The sequence below is a fragment of the Schistocerca nitens genome, chromosome 1 (genome assembly GCF_023898315.1).
Source record: "Schistocerca nitens isolate TAMUIC-IGC-003100 chromosome 1, iqSchNite1.1, whole genome shotgun sequence".
Classification (NCBI taxonomy): Eukaryota; Metazoa; Arthropoda; class Insecta; order Orthoptera; family Acrididae; genus Schistocerca; species Schistocerca nitens.
In genome coordinates, this window is record NC_064614.1 from 410,931,381 (window position 1) to 410,956,611 (window position 25,231).

Genomic DNA, 25,231 nt, shown 5'->3' on the forward strand with positions numbered 1-25,231 from the left:
GCAATCAGTGAGATCGTAAGCCAGTCCACTTACCAAATATCCTCTGTTCCAAGAGCTGCTTCACCTATGTTGTTAAATACGGTCGTGCACTGTCACCCGCAAAAATGATGGCAGGGTCAGATGCACCCCTGAAAACATGCATGTGGGGAGGGAGTACAGTGTCACAATAACATTGACTGATAAGTGTACTGTGTTCCATAATTTTGAGATTCGTACACCCATGACACATCATGCCTCCCCATACCTCAACAACTGGATCACTGGGACGATCACGTTTGATAATGGTCCTGCATGCATTATGGATACCACATCTCACCATCACCATATGAGGGTATGTCCAGTATTATCGAACAGGATCATTTTGGTGATGCAGATGTTATTGTGTGGGGAAGCATGATGTGATAAAGGTGTATTTATTGCCTTATCTTTTAAAGGGTGCAGTTGGTCCTGACTACTTATTTGTGCCATGACGATGCATGACTGCATCAAACTGTGCATGTGAAACAGTGCTTGGAATGAGATGATATTGGGTGAATGGACTGGCTTACCTATTCCTCCGATTTAAATCCCATCAGGTATGTGAAGGATGCAATGGGGAGGTGTATTGCGGCATGTCAAATGCACCAGTGACCATCCAGCATTTTGTCAACTGTGCTTGTGGAGGAATGAAATGCCCTACCACAAGAACCCCATTGCCGCCTTTGTGACCAACATGGAAGCACGTTGCACGCTCATTCAGGAACCATGTCCCAGCTGTTGTGAAGTCCAGGGGACCATCACAGATTGTGATGACTGAAGTATAATTATTGTATTTGAATAGAAGTGTCATTTTTGTCTGTCTCATAGGGTATTTCTTCTGCACCATACTGTAGCAGTTTTTCCTATGTTCATTTAAAGTTTCACCAAGCTACATTACTTGGCAGTGTCACATCATGTGAAAGTTACTTTGTACTTAATGTTTGCACGCCAGTGGATGTTGCCTACTTATCAGTCAAACCTAAAATAAAAATAGCATTCTTTTGTTTAGAATGGTGCTGTAGCAAAGGCGCCTCTACAATTTATTTAATATAGATGGGATACATGTGTGGGCCCTGCTTTATCACCAGCACAATTGATTGTTTGGAAAATTCAGAGTGGTGTTTGTCTTTGTATAGTAATTACTAGCAACCTGCATTGGCTCTGCAAGGGTAGCACAAAATGTCTACAGTCTGAAGAATCTTCTGGTATACCAATGATGAATTGTCTACACAAACCTTTCTCGTTGACCAGTCTATTACTGAAAATTGTATCAAAATCTGTACAGTAGTTTTTGAGATTCTTTTCCATGCAGATGAAAAAAAATGGGAAAGGGTCTTTCATTTAGTAATATGTATAGACAAAAAGCATCCTAGTCACTGAACAAATTCCAGCCTGATCAAAAAACCTGTTTGAACTACATACAGTCCGGTCATGATCTTGGAACAAATTTTATGAACAGTTTCCATCTTTATGCCCTACTTCTTATTTGTTTTGACTTCTCAGAGAAATGTTGCTGCAGTGTTATCTTATGCAGAGGCTTCAAATGCTAATGAGCTTATCGAAACTACGGAATGAATCAACTTAAGTTTGTCAAGTTGTGGCATCTCTCTTAAAAATTCACAATTTCCAAGGTGACAAAATATGAAAGTTCAGTCAAGTTGAGTTTGGTGAAGTCGGGCTGCTGTTACAATCAGCACATTCTTGGCTCAAAATTCTAATAATCAGCAATGCCAATACTTTGCTGATTACAATGACCCACCAAGCAAATTTATGCAGGAAAGGAAAGAAAAGTTTTTAAAATACTGAGAAACTGCAAACGTTAACACTTCATCCAAAAAGTTGTTAGATAGAGCAAGTGGCTTCTTTCAACCAGAGTAATGAAAAACAATAGGAACACACAGGTTACTTAGCAATGCCTGACAAGAAAAACCCTTTCTTGTGACATTAAAGCATGGTTTTAGAGCAGTGTGCATGATGTGGCAGTGCGCAGTAAAGAAGGGGCGGTGTAGCACCGTACTGTGTGAAGACCAGTTAATAACATCGTTCTGCTGCATCCATCTGTAGCATGTGCTTCGGAGTAAGCATAGAACATTTGGTGCCAATTTTCTTGTTATCAAAGGTAAGGTCAAGATACATAAACACTAGTGTCCATTATGGTTGGCATGAAGTAAACACACCAGAGGGATGGGTTAGGTGGAGGTTCACAGGTTCGTGTGCCATGGGTAAGTGTGGAAAATGAATGAGAAAATACGTGAGGTTGAGGGAGGGAATTTGCTCAATAGAAATAATATATAATTATTGATGGGAAGAATTTTGGGCATCAGATGTTAACTGACAATCTACATGGTCACGAGGCTGTGCATTATGCACGGACAAGATCATTGACATAGTGTGGCTTGGAAGTCAGAATCTGTGTGGTTTGGAAGACGCATAAACACAGGAAAGGAGAGAGAGAACAGACACCCAGAAGGGAAATACTTTAAGTAATAGTAACAAGAGGAAAAAATAAATCACAGAATTGTGGGATGGAAGAAAAATCATTGGGCAAAAACAAACAATGGAAATTCATGGTTGGAATTCCTTATATTATTGAAAAGGACAGATTGCTATTCACCAGAAAGATGACATGAGTTGCAGAGAGGCAAAATGAAAAGACAGTTACATAATTGTCAAAATGAAAAGACAGTTACATAATTGTCAAAATATCCACGGGTGTGTTGCCGGCCTATAGTGTCCAACGAGCACAATATTTCGGCGATCATACATGTCGCCATCATCATGTGAACTGACGGACGGAGCTCCTGTGAACGTGCCGGCACGGAGATCCATACGCTATGGCTGCTCAGAGGGAACTCTGAGCAGCCATAGCGTACGGGTCCTTCCCCAGATCCCATCCTAAGAACACTTAACGTTTCAGCAGAATAGAGAACAGCCATACACAACCTCAAAACAGATCCTGACCTAATCATTCTACATGCAGACAAAGCTGCCACTAATGTCATTATGAATTGCAGTGACTATCTGGTGGAAGACTAATGTAAATTTTCTGCCTCCTCCACACACACAATTTCTCCTTTGAAGTCCAGGCATACAAACAAATCCACAGCACAGATATGGGCACCCACATGGCCCCCTCTTATGTCAACCTGTGTATGGGCTATCTAGAGGAAACCTTTCTAGCATCCCAAAACACCAAATCCTTAGTCTCATTCAGGTTCATTGACAATATCTAAAGGACCTGGTCTTACGGCCAAGACACACTATCCTCATTCCTTCACAGCCTCAGCACCTTCTCTCCGATCACCTTCACCTGGTCTTTCTCAACCTGTATGCTGCCTTTCTGGATATTGACCACCTCTTCTGTGATGACTCAAACGCAAACAGTACCTGCAATTAGAAAACTATCATCCCTTCCACACCAAAAAATACCCCCTACAACCTGGACAAACATGGCTTCTCAGTGACAAGAACATCCTTGCCCAGTGTACTGAAGTTCTCACCAAGATCTTCACAGGCAGGCACTATTCCTCAAACTTAGTGCACAAAAAGATCTCCTGTTCCATTTTCTCACGTACCCACAATCATCCCATCATCCTGGAGAACCAGCAACAAAGTAGTGTCCATTTCGTCACCCAGTACCATGCCGGACTGGAACAACTGAACCGCATCTTTCATCAGAGCTTTGATTATCATTGATTCAGGACATCCTACCCAAGATCATTCCCCCACCACTCCTAAAGTGGTATTCTGTCACCCATCCAACCTCTATTCCTGTGCCACTCCCAGTCCCAACCCCTTGCCAAGGAGATAGTATCCCTATGGAAGACACAAGTGTAAGACCAGCCCAATACACTCGCCTAACACTTGCTATTCCAGTCCTGTCAGGCTTATCCTGGCCCATCAGAGACTGGGCCACCTGTGAAAGCAATCATGTCATATACCAGCTCTGCTGCTATCAATACACAACTTTTTATATTGGTATGCGTACCAAACAGCTGTCTACTGGGGCGAATGGCTGCTGCCAAACTGTAACCAAAAGCAAAGTAGACCACTCTGTGGCACATATGCAGCAGAAAAAAACATGCATGATTTCAATGGCTGCACAGCCCGGTCCATCTGGATTCTCCTCTCCACCACCAGCTTCTCAGAACTGCACAAATGGGAGTTATCCCCACAACACATTCTCTGCTCCCGAAATTATCCCAGCCCCAACATACGGTAACCTACTGTCCTCACAGCCCCTACACAACTGTTTCTGCCCTTCTATGTCCCATCACCTTCTCATTTACATCCCCTCACCCTAGCTGTGTGGTGCCCCCTGCCAATGCACATCTTTCCTTCCCCATTCTTCCCCTTTCTTGTTTTCCACTATCTGAGGTCTCCTGCTCCTCTGAATCACCACCTCCCAATGCTGCACTTGATGGCAGTCTTGTCATGCTCCATTGAGTCCTCCCTCCACGTGTGTCCTGCTATCCCTTCCTCTCCTGCTCTCCCTAGATTGCTGCTTTTGTTTAACGTGACAGTTTCATTCCCTTACGTGCTGCCAGAGGTGGGGCAGTTCAGTATGTGAGAGGTGTGCTGGGTTGTGTGAGTAAGTGTGCTGGTGTTTTCTGTGACAACGAAGGCTTTGGCCAAAAACTGTCTGTTGTTTTGTGCCTTTCCACAACTCCACGTCATCTTTACAGTTACTAGCAGTTTATCCTTTTCCTTATACTCTTTAGCAGTCTTTTTCCTTATATTGTTAATAGTTATACAAAGATATATATATTTTTAAATCCTTCATATAGGGAGTTTGGCTTTTGTTTACAAAAGTAATGTACCAAAGTTGTCTAATTCTGTAAGTTCTAGATAATTAATGTAAACCTTTTTGTATGTTTGCACAAATAAAGTTCTGTTTTAGCTCGTCCACCAGTAATCACCGTAACCATGTAAACAAATCACTGTACTTTCATGCATCAATCAGTTGTTAATTTGAATGTATTAAATTCAGTTAAAACACTGTAACAAAAGCACTGCTTCAGATATCAACCAGTATGCAGAAAATTGTGCTATTGTTTTCATCCAGGTACTGTCAATAATAGAACGTGAACGCTGTGAGTTAGAGGTACAACTAGCAGATGATGAGTCCCAGCCAGAAACTTGTTTCATCCAGCAAGCTATTGATTTATTGAGCCAGAGAAAAATACCAACCATTTGTGGAGATAACAAATTACTGGAATTGGGAGCAGCAGCTCTACTGCCTGAAACACTGTCGACCGTGGAACCTGCACATACTGATTTGCAAGTGCTCACAGCAGATGTGGAAATGAAGGTATCAGTTTAATCCTACATAGAAGTTAAATATGTTGAAAATTAATTTGTGTCACTAGAGGTACAGACAATTTCTCAAATTTGTGTTAAACAGGGGCTATTTTCTTTTAATGTCATGCATGTGAAAAGCAGTGCTATTGATTGGCTGGCCAGATGCCACCACTTATCTTGAGTTCTCCCCCCTCCACAATTGAAAACGTTAAAGATAGTTTGTCTACTTCTAAAGGAATAAAGAGTTGACAAATTACTTCTCAGCAGCTGGAAATTTTAAGTGAACACACTTTGCTTCTATTTTTATAACTTACATTTCTCATTTTGGCTCATATGTAGGCTCTTGAGAATCTCAGCCCTTCAGAAATTTCTTGCAATACTTTTAAATGGTATTTATTTATTTTCCATTGAATGATTGCAACAACATAAAAGCAAAATGTAGAAACGGTCAGTTATTTAATAAATGCTTCTGGTGAAGCTGGAGTCAGATATGCTCTTCGCTGTTATGATGTTGTATACATTAAGTAGTCTCCAATTTTTGCTTACTTAATAATTGTTTCAGCTTGAATTCTGTCTTCACTGTTTGCAATCACTTTCATCACACCATTGAAATTACCAGTTTCCCTGGATCATAGTTCATGGAATCTGGAAGGTCATAAACTCCATTGGCCATCTTAAATATACAGTAAAACCCTATATTTAAAAATCCTTTTTCAAGACATTCCCACATTTAATGAATATTTCAGTAATCCCCGTGAAACCACAGTAAGAATGGTACTGAATGACAGCACACATTCATAGTTTTTTTAAATATTGTAAACATACTTAATCAAAATCAGGTGTAGCCTTAAAAAAAAGCATTATGTTAAAGCAGTTATTCAGCCACCTTACAGTGGCACCCTTCTTGACTTGACAAACAATGTCCTGGGTTGGCAGAAAGCTGGCATCTATAGAAATTCTGTATCAATGTGACAAAGCCAACATTTTCCAGAACACGCACACCATGCATGAAAGGTGCATTGAACATGATCGTGTCACACTGATCTTTCACAGTCCAGTAGTGAGTTCTAGTTGAGTACTACATGTCCACTGGATATTTCATAACACAAGCATTGCAGTATCGAGTCTTATCATATTGCATTGCATTCCATGAGTTAGTCTGACATAAAAATCGTGCCTTCAACAGTATCCTTTTGGTTCTTAATTATTGAGGAGTCTGTTGAATAAGTTTGGCACAGGACCTTATTAATCCGTACGGCAGCCTTCAATCAGATAAGTCATGGGACTCATCATTACTTTGATTGGTTTATATGGACAAAATGTACACCTTGTCTTGTCCAGCAAAGATTAATTTTATACTTCTGAGTATTAACTCTAGAGGGGTTCCGTTTGACAGAAGACAGTCCTGCAGCAGAGACCTATGTCCATGTCCCACCAAGCCAGTTTCCAAAATAAATGTAGCAATGTGCCCTAAAAATCTCCAGTTTTAAAATTTGCTGGAAAATCACTGCCTATACTCCAATTAAAATTACTGTGCGATTGACAGAGTGCAGCGGGGAGGGGGGCAGTGTTGCCTTTGTGCAGCCAGCAACACTTCACAAGAGACAACACATACATACAAAACAGGTATTTCAGCAACCACTTGGCACTTGAGAAAGAATTAAGATTGGATGGTGGCTGGCTCGTACCACTCAACTCGCTGAACTAGCGATCACAAAGTAATTTTAATCGTAGTATAGTTGTCAGCCTGAATATTGAGGAAAGAATTCCATTGTCAATTGAAATACGCAGCATACCAGGAAAATTTAGAGACTTGCAATAATTAGAAAGTTTAAAACCAGTTGTTGTAAGAATATCAAGAAAGGTGCTTAGATACTTCGTTACCTTGGATGTGAGGTTGGAGCACAATTGATGTCCAGTCTTCCACATCAAAAAGTAATTCAGTTTCTCAGGAATTTTTAATATTTTCCTGTTAGCCACTCGTGTCCACTCCACCTCTAGACTCAAGCCGTTGACTATTGGATGTTAATCCTAGTTTCGATATCCTGACACGTTTATGAAATGAGGCAGATGTTACGAGCACATGATTCACATTGCGCATGGACAGAACAGTGGGTGCACTGCGCACAACCCCACCTGTATATATAAAAACAGATATCTTAAGAATAGTGACAAATATCAATCTGTTCTCCACTTTAAATTGATTTCAATCTGGTAGCTATATTATGTACATAGCAATGAATGGCCTAAAATAAACCATTTTCATCATCTCTGTAAAACTGTTAAATTTTGTGCAATGCTTTATTTAATCTGATGCAGCACAGTAACTAAGATGAACAGTGAAAAGAAATTCAGTCCATTATTTGACAAAGGAATAAAGGCTGAAAAATGTGAAGATAATTGAAGATAATTTGTGGAGATTTTACTTACAACTTTAAAGTTAAGATCTGCTTAGTTCTCTCTCTCTCTCTCTCTCTCTCTCTCTCTCTCTCTCTCTCTCTCTCTCTCTCTCTCTGCTCAACCCCTATCGATCAGGGAGTACATATGCACTAAAAGGTGTTAAACTTCAGATTCTGGGTCAATTCTTCAATGTAATTGAACTGAACCCCTACATCAGGATATCCTCCTTCATGTTAACATTTTTAAGCTGCACTGTTGTTGTAATATTCGTGAGAGTTGTTTGTCAGAGATGGGCAGATAACAGAATAAATAACATAATCCATTCAAAAAGAATGTGGCAGTGTTCCCAGGGAAAAGATATTCGCAACCTTGAAGAGAAAGCGAGTTGGAGAGCAAACACTTGAAGTCATCCAGGCAATGTATGAAAAAAACTCTAGTTGTGTGCAGACACCAGTTGGAAGAACTGAATGGTTTAAGAATGTTACAGGACTAAGACAAGCAAGTGTGATATAACCACTACTATTTATAATCGTGATGGATGAAATAGTCAAATAGACGAAAGAAGCTCGTAGAGGAAGGGAGATGAAGCTGTTACAATTTGCTGATGATATTGTGGTGTGGGGAACAAGCATTAATGAGGTACAAAAACAAACATCCTAAATGATAGGGTTGTGAAATATGGAATGAAATTTAGTGTGGAGAAAAGCAAGACCATCGTTGTAACCAGAGGGGATAGAGAGGGCAAGGGACAAATTCATATTAAGTGACAGGATATTGAAATAGTGGACAACTAAATTTTGGAAGTGTATTAATGGGGAATGCTTGTTTGGAGACAGGAATTAGCCAAAGAATACAACAGAGTAATAAATTTTACCAGTGTGTGAGGGGCTTGGTGTGGGGAAGAGAAGTGCCAGTGAGGTGCAAGCTGGTTCTATAAAAGACTTACTTCACACCTATACTAATTTACGGCTCAGAGACTTGGGCTGTGACTAGTGAAATGAAGTTTCTGAGAAGTCTGCTAGGGAAGACAAGGAGAGACGGAGCGAAAAATGAAGAAGTTAGGAAGGAAATTGGAGTGCAGAAGTTCAGTGAGAAAGTTTAAGAGATTAAAATGGTTTGGGTATGTGAAGAGGATGGGAGAGGGAAGAATACCAAGAAGAGTGATGGAGTTATAGATTGAGGGTAAGAGGCCAAGAAGAAGACTGAGAACAAGGAGGATTGTGCAATAAAGATGAGGAGAAAGGAGGAGAAACCCGCTATGGAACCAGATTGTGAAAGAGGAATCGTGGAAAGATTTGATAAAGTTGCGAAGCACTCTTGAAACCCCAACCCGACCAGATGTTGGATAGAGGGGAAACAACGGAGAAGGAGTAGTCAATTCGACAATCCTCAATGCCAAGGCAAAAGTATTTGATGGATTGGCATCTTGAAAAGAAGGAAAACGGCACTGTTCTTAACTATAGTGCAAAAGAAAGCCATAGACAAGCATGTACAAAATTTTCAGTTGTCATAATAATCCTTGTTCACTCAGCATTGTGTCTATATCAGTTTTAGTCTTACGCAAACTCTATAAACAGTGATCAGCCAGAACATTATGACCACTGACCTACTATCAATATAAACCCATTCAGGCAATAGCATGGTCACCTGGTGAAGAATTACTGCTAGTCAGATCAGTGAGCATGCTGTCCATATGTAGAATGGGGAAGGTGCGTGATCTATCTTGACTTTGACTGAGGGAACATTGTGACGGTCTGGAGGCTCAGCACGAACATTTTGGAAGCTGCATACTTGTCATGTGCCCGAGAAGTGCTGTGGTGAGTGTTTTCAGCATGTGGCGAAACCATGTCCAGACGTTGGGGGCTGGGACAGTCGCCCCTCATTACAGACGTCGGACTTTGTAGGCTGGGCAGACTCGTAAAGCAAGACAGTTGGTGAACTGTGGTGGAATGAGCATCAGACATAATGCTGAGCAGAGTAAAAGTGTGTCTGAACACACGGTGCACCAAAAACACTTCTAACTATGGGCATCCGCAGCTGACGACCCATGCACGTGCCAGTGTTAACACCACAGCATCGGCAACTACAACTGAAATGGGCACTAGACCAACGGCACTGGAGGTTGGCACATTGGCAGTGTGTTGCATGGTCTAATGAATCCCGATACCTTCTCCATGTAGCCGAGGGCACGACTCCGTCGTCTTCTGTGGGATCAGCTCCTTGGCACCCTTTCATGATCATGTTTCCCCAACAGCAGTGGCATTTTTCATCAAGATAATGCACCATGTCAGAAGGCCAGGAGTATGATAGAGTGGTTCGAGGAACACAGTGGCAAGTTTCAGTTGGTGTGTTGGCCGCTTCCCACTCCACTCCACCCCACACCTCCCTGCCTACCGCCCACTCCCCACTGACTTGCCAGATCTGAACCCATGCATATACACCTGGGATGTGATTAAATGTGGCGTCAGAGCTAACCACCCTCTGCCCTGAAATTTGTGGGTATTAGCTGACCTGTGTGTGCAGATTTGTCAAATTCATCCAGCGACCTACCATTGTCTCATTGCGTCCGTGCCACAGCGTGTCACCATTGTTATATGTGCTAAAGGTGGACATATCGGCTATTAGGTAGGGGGCATAATGTTCTGCCTGATCACTGTATAGCCTCATTTCATTGTAAATTCAACTGCTAAATTCTTTGTATTATTTACCATTTGAATAGTTACTAAACCTGTTGACAATAATATAATAAATTTCAATAAAATCTTTCAAATGTAACTTTGCTAGGGTTTAACATAGAAATAGTATGAATTTGCATAAAGAATTACTTTCTGACTGTGGAGTGTGAATGGGGAAACATTATCAAATGTTGATCAAATAATTAAACAAGGAATTGGGAGAGTTTTACTGGCAACTACTTTGAACTCATGTTTACATGTTAATGTCCCCCCCCCCCCTGTAGCTTCCAGTGGCAGTGGCAGCGGCAGCAACAGCAGTTGAAGCAGTGGAAGAAATTGCTGCTCGAAAACGCTGTGAAAGTTTCTGCAGTGAAGAGAGTGATTCCGCAAATATTACAGTTGAAAATCTTGAGAGCCCATCAATACAGGCGTCACAAAAATACTTTTATTTCTATCAAGGTTAGTCAATTTAGAATTATTTTTTATACTCAGTGGTGCACACACAGAATTTTCTTATGTATTTAATTGATGACGACGCATTGGCATGTAGTCAAAAAACATCAGTAATTTGCATTTCAAAACAGAACTAAACTGTTAAAGCTACTGATTATTATAAAAATCATGGTGTTAAGTGTTGTGTAGTGTAGTTTCTTGGGCAGATTATCTTTGAATACCTGTATGCAAATATAGAATGTGTTGATGCATTTGATGCATTTTTGTCTTTGGTGCCTCTGGCCAACAGTCTTTTATTCCATTGTGTCTGTTTCTCATATTATCATTGTCAATTGCAAATGTTCTATATCTTGTGTTTAAGTGCCCTTTCCATTCAAGGAAAAAAGCTATTGCTTTATTGCTGTCTTCACTACATTTAATTTAGTTTGTCCTACAGCATTGCTGTTCTAAGTAGCTACACAAGGTGATGTGTACCAATTTTATTGGACAAAGAGCCATGCCACAATAAGTTCAGTCAGCATATTCTTTATTTGCATATGATCTACTGTTTGTAAAATAATAATCCCCTGGTGTTGCATGCCAAAATAAAATATGTACATTGTTGTAATGATAACTTTTATTATTATTTATTTTATGGCCTTCATTGGACCACTCTAGTCAAAAATACAAAGTTGTAAACAAGTTGTTACACAGGGATACAATTTGGCTCAACAATAACTTAATATGATATTTAGGTAATATAATTATTAGAGTCTATCCTTATATGAAAGGTGTTTTGCTCTTCTGTCTGCCCAATATTTCTTCATGCTTTCAGATATTTTCTTTTTTTCTTCATCTGAGACCACTCTTCCTGTACTCCTTTTATTGATTTTCATTTGTAGTCTGGTTTGCAGGTCTTGCAGTATTCTGGTTTTCTCTATCTTGTTTTTTAGGTCATCTACTGTAATTTGGAGTTCTTTTATACCTTCTTTAATTTCTGTGATCCATTTAATGTCGCTCTTGCTATTCCACAATTTTTGAACTATTTTTTTTACTAATTCTGTTTTCTGGAGTTCTCATCAGATGTCCAAAGAATGAGATGAGATGCGTTTCTTCCTGATTGTGCTCATGACTGGTTCTATTTTCTTATATACTGTTTCATTTGATGCTATTCTCCAATGTCCATTTATTTTATACTGTTTATTTATACATGTCCTAATTATTCTTCTTTCAATTTGTAGTATTCCGTCAATTTCTGCTGTATTAGTTGTTTTGAAGATAGTTTTAGCTGCATACATTATTTCTGGTTTGTAACTGTTTTATAATGTTTTAATTTTGCATCTATAGATAGGCTTTTTTTGTTATATGTAGTTTTGGTAATGTAATTTGCGTAGTTCAGTTTTTTATTCTATTCTAACATTATGGCTTCTCATTTAGATTATATGTTATTATTTCGCCTAAATATTTAAATTTATCAACAATTTTGATTTCCTGTTCTCCTATTGTAATTTTGTTTGCACGTGGTGGATCAGTTAGCATTATCTCCGTTTTTTCAAATGATATTCTAAGGCCTACTTTCTCCGCTATTTCTTGTAGTGATTTCACTTGTTGCCTGGCTTCTCGAACGGTGTTAGCTAGGAGAGCAAGATCATCGGCGAATCCCAAGCAGTTTAAGCTAATATCATCTTTTGTACTTCCAATTCTTATCATCCTTGGATTGTCCTTGTACCATTCTCTCATTATGTATTCCAGTGCTCAGTTGGACAGTAATGGTGATAGGTAGTCACCTTGTCTTAAGCCTGTTTTTATGAGGAATGGTTCCAAAATTTCTCCTCTAAACTTCACTTTTGATTTGGTGTTGGTTAGAGTGAGTTTTATTATTTTAATTAGTTTTGGATGGCGTCCTAGATTTCTTAAAATTTTTAATACTGAAGGTCTGTGGAGACAGTCATATGCCTTCTTAAAATCTACAAATGTTATTGCCAGAGATTTGTTCCGTTTCTTGTAGTATGCCATAATCAATTTTAAACTAATTGTCTGCTCTGCACAGCTTCTCCATGGTCTGAAACCTCCCTGATATTCCCCTAACTCCTGTTCTAATTGCTCCTTGATTCTTTCATATAGGATCTTGGATATAATTTTGTATGTGCAATCTAGGAGAGAGATTCCTCTGTAGTTGCTCTTATCTCCCTTTTTGTGTAGTGGGTGGATGATAGCTGTGGTCCAATGTTTGGTGAATCGTTCTGTTACCCGAATTTTTGTTAGAGCCATGTGTAAGGAGATCTTGACTGTGTCACTTGCATATTTCCACATTTCAACAAAAACCTGATCTTCTCCACATGCCTTAATTTTTTTGTTCTTTAAGAATTTCTTCTACTTCTCGGAAAGTTGGAGGGTCTAGTTTGTTAGGTTTGGTTTTTATTGGGGTATTCATATTGATTTGTAAGGGTTCTTTGGGTTCCTCGCAATTCAGAAGTTTGTTAAATGCTTTTGCCATGATTTCTGCATTTTCCTTGTTACTGTGTGTCATTCTTCCATTTTCATCGTTCAGTATTAGTGTAGGGGCCTCATATTGTTGTAGTTGTTTCCCAAAGATTTTGTAGTAGTTCCTGGAGTTGGTTTTATGATAATTACCTTCTATAGAGTTTATAATATCTTTATGGAATCCTGTCTTGATTCTTCTAATATTTTGAGTGAATTTTTTTCTTTCATTTTTTAGGTTGATGGCATTTTCTTCAGTTTTATTGTTTGAAACTTTAACCATGCTTGGTGTCTATCTTCATGGAATTTGTCACATTCTGATGTCCACCATGCATGTTTCCTTCGTGGGTTCAAGGGAGCTAGATTCTATGCTTCTTTTTTAAGATTAGGCACTAGTTGTTCTAGATCATCTGTTAATTTGATGGTTTGTGTTATTTTTTGGTATTTATTACTTTTAATTAGCTGATGTGGGTCAAACCTCCTTTTTATTTTTAGTTTTTCCGGTCCTCTTCTTTAACGGAGTGAATTTGATTTTAATTTTAACTATATAATGGTCTGAGCCTGTGTCTACTCCTCTCAGTACTTTAACATTGTGGATCTCCTTATGAAAATTTTTGTCCATACAGACATGATCTAGCTGCCACTCGCCCTTCCTCCAGTCTGGATGTTTCCATGTTTTAAGTTTACTTGGCTTCCTCTTAAAGTATGTTGATTTAGATATAAGGTTGTGTTCCCTGCAGAGTTCTACAAGTCTTTGACTGTTTTTGTTTGTAAATTTATGTGGACTCCATTTTCCAATTATATCTTTATATTTCCTTTCTTTTCCCAACTGAGCATTGAAATCTCCCAATAAGATTTTTACATTCCTTTTATTTACTCTGTTCACCGTTTGTTCTAGAAGGTCCCAAACTTTATCTACCTCTTCCTTTGTTTTTCATTTGTTACGGCATGAGCATTTATTATTGTATAGGTTTTATTCGTTGTTTTAAAGCTTGGTGATACTGCTTGGAAATCCATTACTGAATCTATTATTTTTATGTTTACTAAAAACCCTGTTCCAAACTGGGAACATTGTTTCATTGCCCTCGGTCCTGGTTTCCCATTATAAATTCTGTATCCTTGAGATTCGAATGGGTCCTCTGTGGTGTTTCTCATTTCTTGGATCACTGTTATTAAATTTTTTTGTTTATTTAGCTCATCTATGAGCTTCTTGAGTTTTCCGGTCTGAAGTAGTGAGTTTATGTTGTGTGTTGCTATCTAATTTATCTGCTCATGTTTAATCTTCTTTTCGTGTTTTAGTGTGCATTTTGATGGTTGCAAACGCTCAGATTCGTTGCTGCCTTCTAGTTGACTACCCACCGAATCCAATGTAGCCTTTTCCTGCCTTTTTGAGCAGGATGGTGGAATTTTTTTCCTAAAAGACCTTTCTATTTTTGACTTTCGAAGGTTGTCAACCTTAGTTGGAACAAGCTGCGATTTACAACTACGGTTGTTAACTGCAGAGGGTAGGTTTAGTCCGCGAGGTTTGACAAGAAAACAGATCGCTGTCTAGGACTGTGGCTTCTGTTGCTGTCGTCAGTTATCCACAATTGTGCAGGTTCTTGTGGATAGCAAAAAGTCTTGTGTTTTAGCAGATGTTTGTTTCCTTTGCTGACAGTCAGTAATTGTTTCGGCTGAGATGAAAGATAAAAACAAAGTTTTTTACTCTTATAACTTCATTGTGATGTATTGATAAAGTATCTTCAGTTCCTGTGAGCATAATTATAGTAACAGCATTTTAATATTTCATGTTACAGCTGCAGATGGACAGCACATCTACATGCATGCATTGAATGTGCGAATGCTGGAACATATGTTTGGTTCGCTAGAGAACTGCCCTCCAACAGTGCGCGGTCGCATAATTGAGAAAGAACCTGGATCGGTAACTGAAGAATTACGTCACCGACTTCGCTACCTGCAGCATCTTCCAATCACATCACAGTTTGATGTTGTAGAACTCCACATCTTGGCTCCTACCATACCAAGGCGCACCTTGGAATTCTTCCATGGTAAGTGATGTATTGGTGATTAGCACAATAATACTGATAATGATATTTATATGAAGTAATCTTTTTTTTCCATTCTTCTGACTTTTTGATCTTAAAATTCTATCCCTCTCTCTCTCTCTCTCTCTCTCTCTCTCTCTCTCTCTCTGACAAAATTTTCTCTTCGTGTAAAGTAGTGACATACTGTGAACATAACCAAGATTTGAGTTTGTTTTGACTCTCATAAATTACATTAGACAAATAACAGAAATTATAGACTAAAGTCGTGAGTGAAAATCTGTACCAAGGCCAGTAATCGAGCCCAGGTTGCCTGCTTATTAGGCAGGTGCGTTAGTTAGCCACTAAGCCGCCTCAGCACAGTAGTTGGCACAACTGCGTGGATTGCCCTGGCACACCTCCCTCTTCGACCTAAATTCTCGCTGCCACCCCAGTCTACTTTAAATTCCCACAAACAGAATTTCCGAAGCTATCTGTGTTCTGGAATAGCACCTCGGAATCCAGTGTAAATGGGAGTTCTAGCCTGAAACTCAGGTGCTGGTACTATACAAATGAAATGATGCTTAGGTGCTATTCCAGAACATGGAGAGCCGTGGCAATTCTGTTCGTGTGTTAGGGGGAATATAAAGTAGACTGGGGCGCCAGTGAGAATTTGGATCGAGGAGGGAGGCTTCCCAGGGTAATCCGTACAGTTTTATGACATGCTATGCCAAGGTGGCTTAGTGGCTAACGCACCTGTCAAGTAAGGAGATGACACGGGTTTGATTTCCGGACTTGGTAGAAATTTTAACACACACCTAAACCCATATATGTAAAATACCAGTAAAGTGAAGTTGTCATTTCATTAAATATCTGAATGGTTACATCTTTAGTCAGACTTTGAGTTAAGTCTTAAACTACCTAATTCTCAGTATGACACTGAGACATAAGTGGGTTTTTTACTTTTTTATACGAGCAGCTTAAAGTAATGGTATAGTGTATTTATGACAGCCATACTACAGAGTTTGTCAGATTCATTGAGTACAAGTACATCGTTGCTTTAAGAAGGGAATAAGTGAACAACGACGTGTTGTAGTCGCTAGGATATACATGCTACAATCTTACTCTTTCTTAAAGTAAAATTACTGGGAAAAAACACGCAGACCAATCTGTCCAGTTAGTTTTTAACATAAATTTGGATTTGGATGGTTATAATATCCTGCCCTTGTATCATTAAGTAGATTTTCAGTAGTGATCAGAAGTGTAGTATGAAAATTAAATATGTCAATTAAGACTCTGGAAGTGACAAATCTGTGTACTCAAGCCACCAGTTTCCGTTGACCTTTCGTGGCTCATATATACCAATACAAGACCTTTTGTGGGTAGAGTATTTAAAATGATCAGAATGAAAGGAAGTATATGTGCTTTCTCATAGATACCATTAAGAAAAAGCAGATAATTTCCTTCACTTTCCAAAAGGAACTAATAATTACTTGCCAGATTAATTGGAATGAATGTGTGGGTTGTGCACACAGTGTGGGGCAGGTTTTCACATAAAGTTTGTCTAGATTGTTGTCAAATGTCAGAATTGGTTTTTGAAATTCAACATTGGCTGATTTCATGAACTACAGTTTATGGTGATATTTTGTAATTTGTAAAGGCTTTCATAAGTAATCCATTAATATATGGTCTGTCATTGTCACAACCCGTGCACGCATTTATATATGTTCAAATTTAATTGTTGTTTACCACCTTTCATTAAGGTGGTTTTGTCTTGCACACAGACATTATAATGCTAATCATTCATCTGGTTACCTTTTTGTTGTTAATGCAGATGGCATTTCACGCTTTGGAAATTTATAATGCATATGTGTTATGAACTAAAGATAAAAGGGTATTTGGAAAAAAAAGTTCTGATCGGCTGAAAAATGGAAACCACTGTGAAAAACAAAAATGTTTTATTTGCAACAGTTAGTTACAACTTCCAGTTACTTATCTGCACAGTCACCGCTCCGACTTAAAGGCATTTGTCAAAGCATTGTCCGAACTTTCCAATATCCTCATTGTAGAAGATAGTTGCCTGCCAATTCTCTACACTGGCCTGTAGCTCGTTATCTGTGCTGAAATGTTGGCTAGTGTTCTGAATGTAAATTTTAAGGAGGGAGCTGAAGTAAGTTGGTGACCATCCAGTGTGAAATAATAATTTGTAATAATAAAATGAATGAATAAATACTGGTTAAACTGTTCCTATACTAATATTATGTGCTTGTTTTTAAGTTACTTGGCTATGTTTACTGCCTAGGAGATAGCCAACGCATTTGTCACATTACCCTGATAATTATTCACACTATTGTCCAGTAATTCGATAAAATGCTTGTGGTGATAAAATAATGTTCACCACACACACACCCAGGTTTTGATTTAATATAGATCACAACAGAACTAAAGCTCGTTAAATTTAGACCAGAGCAGTAAACACCACCAACTAATGAGCGTTTCTGGTAAATTACTGAAAATAGTTCTTAGTGTGCATTAAGTGTAAATTAATAAAAAAAATTCATGCCTGATAACTTCTGTGAAATTATCCTAAGTTCTCGTAGTCAATGCATGAATTTGTATTTAGAAAACTTGCGAGAATTTTGAGTTTAAAATTCTGAATCGCTCTCATATATGTCTGCCCCCTACTAGCTATCTGGGACGACTGACCCTAGACAAGATGGTCACGACTTGTTTAAGCATTTCCCTGATGTTGCGCAAAATTAACAAATATGTGTTGTCCATATGTTGAAATGACTGTTAGTCTTACATTAAACATAGGTACAACACATCAGATTGGATCAAAATTTTGTCAGCTTTCTGATGCTGTCTTTAGTTTTTTGTGGAGTCTATTAGTCTTCTCAGTAATTAAGTTTTGTTAGTGTTAGTTGTTTTAAATTTGTATACATATAGAAATATATACATTTATGGATAGATACCTTAGTGTAATTTACTGTGCTGCCACAACTTTTTTGTATTGTGAGAAATTCTTGTTTTTTAGCTTGAAATACATATTACAAAGCTTTCAATGTTATATTCTGATAGAACTCCCCAAACTGCGTTCTGTGGACACACAGTTTATGAAAATCACAGAGGGCATTAACACATTAATTTTTGAAGTTCATTTAGTTGCAAAACCTCCAATAATGAGTAGCTAATAAGAAATGGTTTGAATGAGCATGCGTTTTCATGCCCACAATCATTTTTCTCTTTTTCAAGGCGTATGTGATTATTTTGTAGCTGTCCCGTGGATCAGGTTTTACAGAATTATGGAGGACTTTGTGGGTATGGTATCTTGTTTCTGCTGTGGTAACCAGCCCCTCTGTATTTTTCTCCAACAGCCAAGTGCTGTTTCTCCAGATCATGTAAAAGACATACCGTTTACTTGCTGCACTCTGCAGCCGTAGTATTTATTATACTGCAGCATCTTCCAGTTAGGAGGTTTAAGTCTGTTGTGTGCTGGGCTGAATGACTCAAACATGCTGCCATCTACTGGCGAATATAGTGACTTTCATGCAGCTCTCTCATGTGTCCATCCTAGCATGACCAGTATGCTCCCTTCAGCTGTTTTGCTTGTTCAAGTCAGGCATTCAGCCGTTTGTGGCTGTACCCTCACATATCCGCCACTTGCTACTCTCTGCGTGCAGTAGATGCAGTCAAAAGAAGCACCAAAAACTGACTCAACCATGACATTTTACATCTCACAAAAAAAAATTCATTTCTAATCACAATATATAAAAATTTACAAAACTTGTCAGGCTGTAACCCTGTTACCTTATGCGATAGCATGTTTCCCACACTGGCCACTACACTCGAGCATATTTAAACATTTGAGTGTGTACACCAAAAAGTAAGTGTGCTTCTATAAACAAAAGCATAAACAACAAAAATTAATCTAATAATGACTCTAACCTAATTTCTCTTATTTTGTGTATTATATGTCCACTTTGTCTGTATAAAAAAAATGTTATAAATCTAAGAGGACGACAGTTTACCAATTCTTGTAATTGATTATTGTCGAATATTGAAAGTGCACTTTGCTGTGTGTAAAGGTGGAAGAATCAGCAGTGATCAATGGCATGAGGATGCAGAAGGCAGTGGAAACCACTAAATTAGAAACGCATGACTTGTATCCACAGGACATGTGGCCTGTAACTGAAAATTGTCATTGTGATCTCTCCATTGGCAAAAGATTCAGATTCCAGGATAGTCCCCCATTCGGATCTCCGGGAGGGGAAGTGACCGTGAGAAAAAGATTCAATAACCAACAAAAGGATAACATTCTAAGAGTCGAGGTGTGGAATGTCAGAAGCTTGAATGTGGTAGAAAAGCTAGAAAATGTAAAAGGGAAACGCAAAGACTCAATCTAGATGTAGTAGGAATCAGTGAAACGAAATGGAAAGAAGACAAGGATTCCAGGCCAGATGAGTATAGTATAATATCACCAGCAGCAGAAAATGGTATAATGGGTGTAAGATTTGTTATGAGTAGGAGGGTAGGGTAGTGTGTGTCTTACTGTGAACAGTTCGGTGATAGGATTGTTCTTACCAGAATAAACAGCATACCAACACGGACAACGGTAGTCCAGGTATGCATGCCGATGTCACAAGCTGAAGGGGGGCGGGGGGGGGGGGGGGGGTACAAGGATATTGAAAGAGCTGTACAATACGAAAAGGGAGATAAAACTCTAATAGTGATGGGGGACTGGAATGTGTTGTAGGGGAAGGAATGGAAGAAAAGGTTACAGGAGAATATGGGCTTGGGACAGGGAATGAGAGGGGGGCAAGACTAATTGAGTTCTGCAATAAATTTAGTTAGTAATAGTCAATACTCTGTTCAAGAATCACAAGAGCAGAAGGTATAGTCGGAAAAGGCTGGGTGATATGGGAAGATTTCAGTTAGATTACATCATGGTCAGACAAGAGATTTCAAAATCAGATACTGGATTGTAAAGCATACCCAAGAGCAGATATAGACTCAGATCACAAAGTAGTTGTGATGAAGAGTAGGCTGAAGTTTAAGAGATTAGTCAGGAAGATCGATATGCAAAGAATTGAGATACAGAAGTACTAAGGAATGGCGAGATAACGTTTAAAGTTCTCAAAGGCTATAGATACAGCAATAAGGAATAGCTCAGTAGGCAGCACAGTTAAAGAAGAATGGACATATCTAAAAAGGGCAATCACAGAAGTTGGAAAGAAGTACATAGGTAAAAAGAAGATAACTGCGAAGAAACCATGGGTAACAGAACTACTACTTCAGCTGATCAACAAAAGAAGGAAGTACAAAAGTGTGAAAGGAAATTCACGAATACAGAAATAAGTCACTGAGGAATAAAATAATAGGAAGTGCAAAGAAGCTAAGGCGGAATGGCTGCATGAAAAATGTGAAGAAATCGAAAAAGAAATGGTTGTCAGAAGGACTGACTCAGCCTATAGGAAAGTCAAAACAACCTTCGGTGCAAGGGTGGTAACATTAATAAGAGTGCTACAGGAACTCCACTGTTAAATGCAGAGGAAAAAGGGGATAGGTGGAAAGAGTACATTGAAGGCGTCTATGAGGGGGAAGATTCTTCTAATGTGATAGAAGAAGAAACAAGGGTCAATTCAGAAGAGATGGGGGATCCAGTATGAGAATCAGAATTTAAGAGAGCTTTGGAGGACTTAATATCAAATAAGGCAGAAGGTATAGATAACATTCCATAAGAATTTCTAAAATCAGTGGAGAAAATGGCAACAAAAAAACTATTCACATTGGTATGTAGAATGAATGAGTCTGGCAACGTACCATCTGACTTTCGGAAAAATATCATCCACGCAACTCTGAAGACTGTAAGAGCTGACAAATGTGAGAATTATCACACAATCAGCTTAACAACTCGTGCATCCAAGTAACTGACAAGGATAATGTACAGAATGGAAAAGAAAATTGAGGGTGTGTTAGATGACTATCAGTTTAGCTTTAGGAAAAGTAAACCCAAAGAAGCAATTCTGAAGTTGCGGCTGATAACGGAGGCAAGGTTAAAGAAAAATCAAGACACGTTCATAGGATTTGTCGACCTGAAAAAAGCATTCAATGATGTAAAATGGTTCAAGATGCTGAGAAAATCAAGGGTAAGCTATAGGGAGAGACAGGTAATATGCAATATGTACAAGAGGGAATAATAAGAGTGGATGAACAGGAACGAAGTGCTCGGATTAAAAATCATGAAAGACAAAGATGTAGTCTTCCACCCCTACTTTTCAATCTGTACATCGAAGAAGCTACAATGGAAATAAAAGAAAGGTTTAGGAATGGAATTAAAATTAAAGGTTAACGGATAGCAATGATAAGATTCGCTGATGACATTGCTATCCTGAGTGAAAGTAAAGAAGAATTACATGATCTGCTGAAGGGAATGAAGAGTGTAATGAGTACAGAATATGGATGGAAAGTAAACTGAAGAAAGGCGAAAGTAATGAGAAGCAGCAGAAATGAGAACAGCGAGAAATTTAACATCAGGATTGATGGTCACGAAGTAGATGAAGTTATCTAGGCAGCAAAATATCCAATGACGGACGGAGCAAGGATGACGTCAGCAGACTGGCACTGGCAAAAAGGGCATTCCTGGCCAAGAGAAGTCTACTAGTATCAAACATAGGCCTTAATTTGTGAAAGAAATTTCTGAGAATGTATGCCTGGAGCACAGCATGGCATAGCATTGTATTGTAGTATAACATGGGAGGAACTGAGTTCCATGATACTAGAGGGAGCTGTAGTGGGGAAAAACTGTAGAGGAAGACAGAGATCGGAATACATCCAGCAGCATACATTGAGAATGTAGGTTGCATGTGTTACTCTGAGATGAAGAGGTTGGCACAGGAGAGGAATTCGTGGCAGGTCACATCAAACCAGTCAGAAGACTGATGACTCAAAATAAAGAGAAAGAAAGAAACAATTGTATCATGAATAAGAACTTACACTGACATCTTATACTAATCACGTTTAAACATTTGTTATAACCTTAAATTTTCATATACAGATTACTTGCTATCAGTTACTAGCTGGTCCTGTTTCACACATTATTCATTGTCACAAATAGGATCTCCACTGGAACATATCTTAGCTCTTCAAATTCTGGCTTTGCTGTTCACCTCTACGAAGTTCAAATATCCTTGCCCTGATCTTTTGCATTGGTCTTGTCCAATTCCTAAAATTGGTTAGCCATAATTTGACCCCTTCAATTTCTGTTGGCTTCATTAAATCTTCTTCATTCCCTCTCCAGTTCTCATTCTGGGTCCTATTTCTGTTGTTATTTTGCTGACTTCCCAAATAACTCTCTCGTCTATTATTTTGATAAGTCCTCTGATTGTTTCCCTGACTACTGCCAATACCCCCGATGGCTTCTCAAAGTCCACTAACTTTCTCAGTCCCTCCTAGCATAACTCTCTCTTGGTAAATCTTCCCCTCATACACTGTTCCATTAGGGCTAAAATACACTAGGCAGTCAGGCCTTGGTTACTTGGCTTAGGCAGTTGAAATGTCAAGCAGCCAACTTTAGCTGCGAGCTGGCGGACAGCCGGGACTGATCAGCCAAGTGAGACGAACGTGAAAATCTTAAAATTGTTTACCTTTGTCTCATAAGAAATGCAAAGCCACGTTATTCAGGTTCACTCTACTGTAATAATAAAAATAATTTTTCCATTGTTGTACCTGCTTTATGCAGCACGGATTGTTTGCATACATAGATATTGGAGCATATGGAAAATGTAGGGACTCCTCTATTTTTAAGCAGTCAGTTTTGCATAAAACAAACTCATCAATAAAGATTTATGGGAATAAGAGAGAAGCATCGTATCAAACAGTGGAATACTGATGTCGTGCACCATTGTCTGAGATGGGGCACTTGGTGTAACGGAAAATTTAATGTGTCTATATGGAGGAAGAAGTGTAACAAACAACAAAATAGTCTGCACCAACTGTCTCGGGCTAGGCAGTTAATGGAATGTATGTTAGATATTCTGGCAAGTAAATTGGGAGTTTTCCATCACCCAGTGGATGTTGGAGAAGAATTTGCAATTGCTATAGTAAAAGCATGCTGTGTTTTTAATAATTATGTGTGAGAAAAAGATGGCTATAAATTTAAAGACAGTGTACATCCTTCCAGAACTGGAAATTCCCCCAGATCCTAGAAGAGTCACTGCAAATGTTGTTTACGGTATACAGACAAGGTCTGGCTGCTTGGACAAATTCGCAGAGACTAAAGACAGCCACATATGTTTTGCATGTGATACCCTGCTCACAATTGTCTGCTATTCATTTGACATTCTAAGGGCTGCCACAGCCATCCTAGCTTCCTGGTGCACGGACTACAATGAAACGTCATTGTTTTATTGGCTGTTGCAGTGTGATCTCTTTACAGATATTATTTTAACCTCATCATTCATACCCTGCACAAAACAATCTGCATGCAGCAAGAAAATCTATTTCATATTACTTGCTTTCACCTGAGAGTCTTGCTATCGGGCTCCTGCATCATGGACCACTTCCCTTTCCAGAAAAATTGATTAGCCCTAAGTTACTTACTTTGTTGGTTACTTTATTGAATTCATTGCTCTTTTTTTTTTTTTTTTTTCCAGCAGCCACATCCTTCATCTCCTTCCTGTAATTCATTCATCAATAAAGATTTTGTTTCTCATTGCATACCTGACTCTTTTTATTCACTTCAACCACAGCCTGCATTGTGTCAGTATCCCTGGTGTCACATATCTGTCCACCTGAATCAATTCAGTTGCAACTGCATAAACTCTAATAAGCAACCTCTGCTCTACTTCCCCAAATTTTAGATTTAAAACCTCCAATTTACTGTCTATTCCCTAAGTTTTTCTTAAATGTACCCATGGAACTATCAAAATCAGTTTTCATTTTATCCTTTAAATTACCCATTTTATTCCTAAGATGGCTCACAGAATTATTTAAATTTTCTCTAAATTGGGTCCTCATCGTACTTAATGAAATTTCTTGGCTACCTCGTGCCTCTTTCAGATCACAGGACTTTTAATCACTTGGCAACTTTTTAATTATTTGTTCCACGGCTGTGGTTGAAAAATAAACTGAAAAATTTTTAAAAAAATGGAACTGCTGCTCAACTTAAGTCTCACACTGTGACAGCAGCAGTGGCAACAGACTGCTCCATAATGGTGATATGAGATGTATCATCGTGTGTGTGTGTGTGTGTGTGTGTGTGTGTGTGTGTGTGTGTGTGTGTGTGAAATTACTCAAGTGCTTGCTGCTGGTGGCTGCTCAAGATGTGCCATTGCTGCGTGCTACCCATTGACAGTGTGGTATGTGTGCACTGCTGTGTGGCCCCTACTCGCAGCTATCAGGGCCCTGCTTGGAGACTGCTGCACTCTATGCTAAGCTCATTGTAGTAATGAGGATTTAACAACACAACCAGAACACAAGGATCCAGGATGCTTTATTCAGTCCGAGTGAGGACTTCTGAAAGAGAAGATTACTATTTTTCCGGGAGAGGGAGAAATGCCATGAGTTCTGGTGCACGCAGTTCTGTGTAGTAGTCGGCACAGCCGGCTGACATGGTGCCAGTTGCTGGTTCAAACCGAACCACTAGCATTTATTTGTTATTTCTTATCATTACTGGAAGGTTCTTTAAATATCTTGTTTGTACATCTGGAATATTCAATCATTTACCAACGAAAACCATTAATTATTGCCAAAATATTTAATTGGATAGATATTCTTTCCTTCTCATCTTGTATGGTAAGTCCCCCATGACCCGCAGTTCTGGGTGACTTTCCCTTTTCGTAGAATTCTCCAGTCCTTTTCCTTCACCCTTCACCTTTCTTCCCACCCGCTTCAACCCTTCTT

At 38.9% G+C, this 25,231-nt stretch overlaps 1 protein-coding gene across 1 annotated transcript in view; it reads left to right on the plus strand.

Annotated features, from left to right (window-relative positions):
* Positions 1–25,231, plus strand: part of LOC126249756 (RING finger protein 10) — a 106,908-nt gene that overhangs the window by 70,806 nt on the left and 10,871 nt on the right. Inside the window, exons 6-8 of the mRNA XM_049951447.1 lie at positions 5,084–5,329; positions 10,679–10,853; positions 15,104–15,355. Of these exons, the coding sequence (XP_049807404.1) occupies positions 5,084–5,329; positions 10,679–10,853; positions 15,104–15,355 (673 nt within the window). The remainder of the gene's footprint in view (positions 1–5,083; positions 5,330–10,678; positions 10,854–15,103; positions 15,356–25,231) is intronic.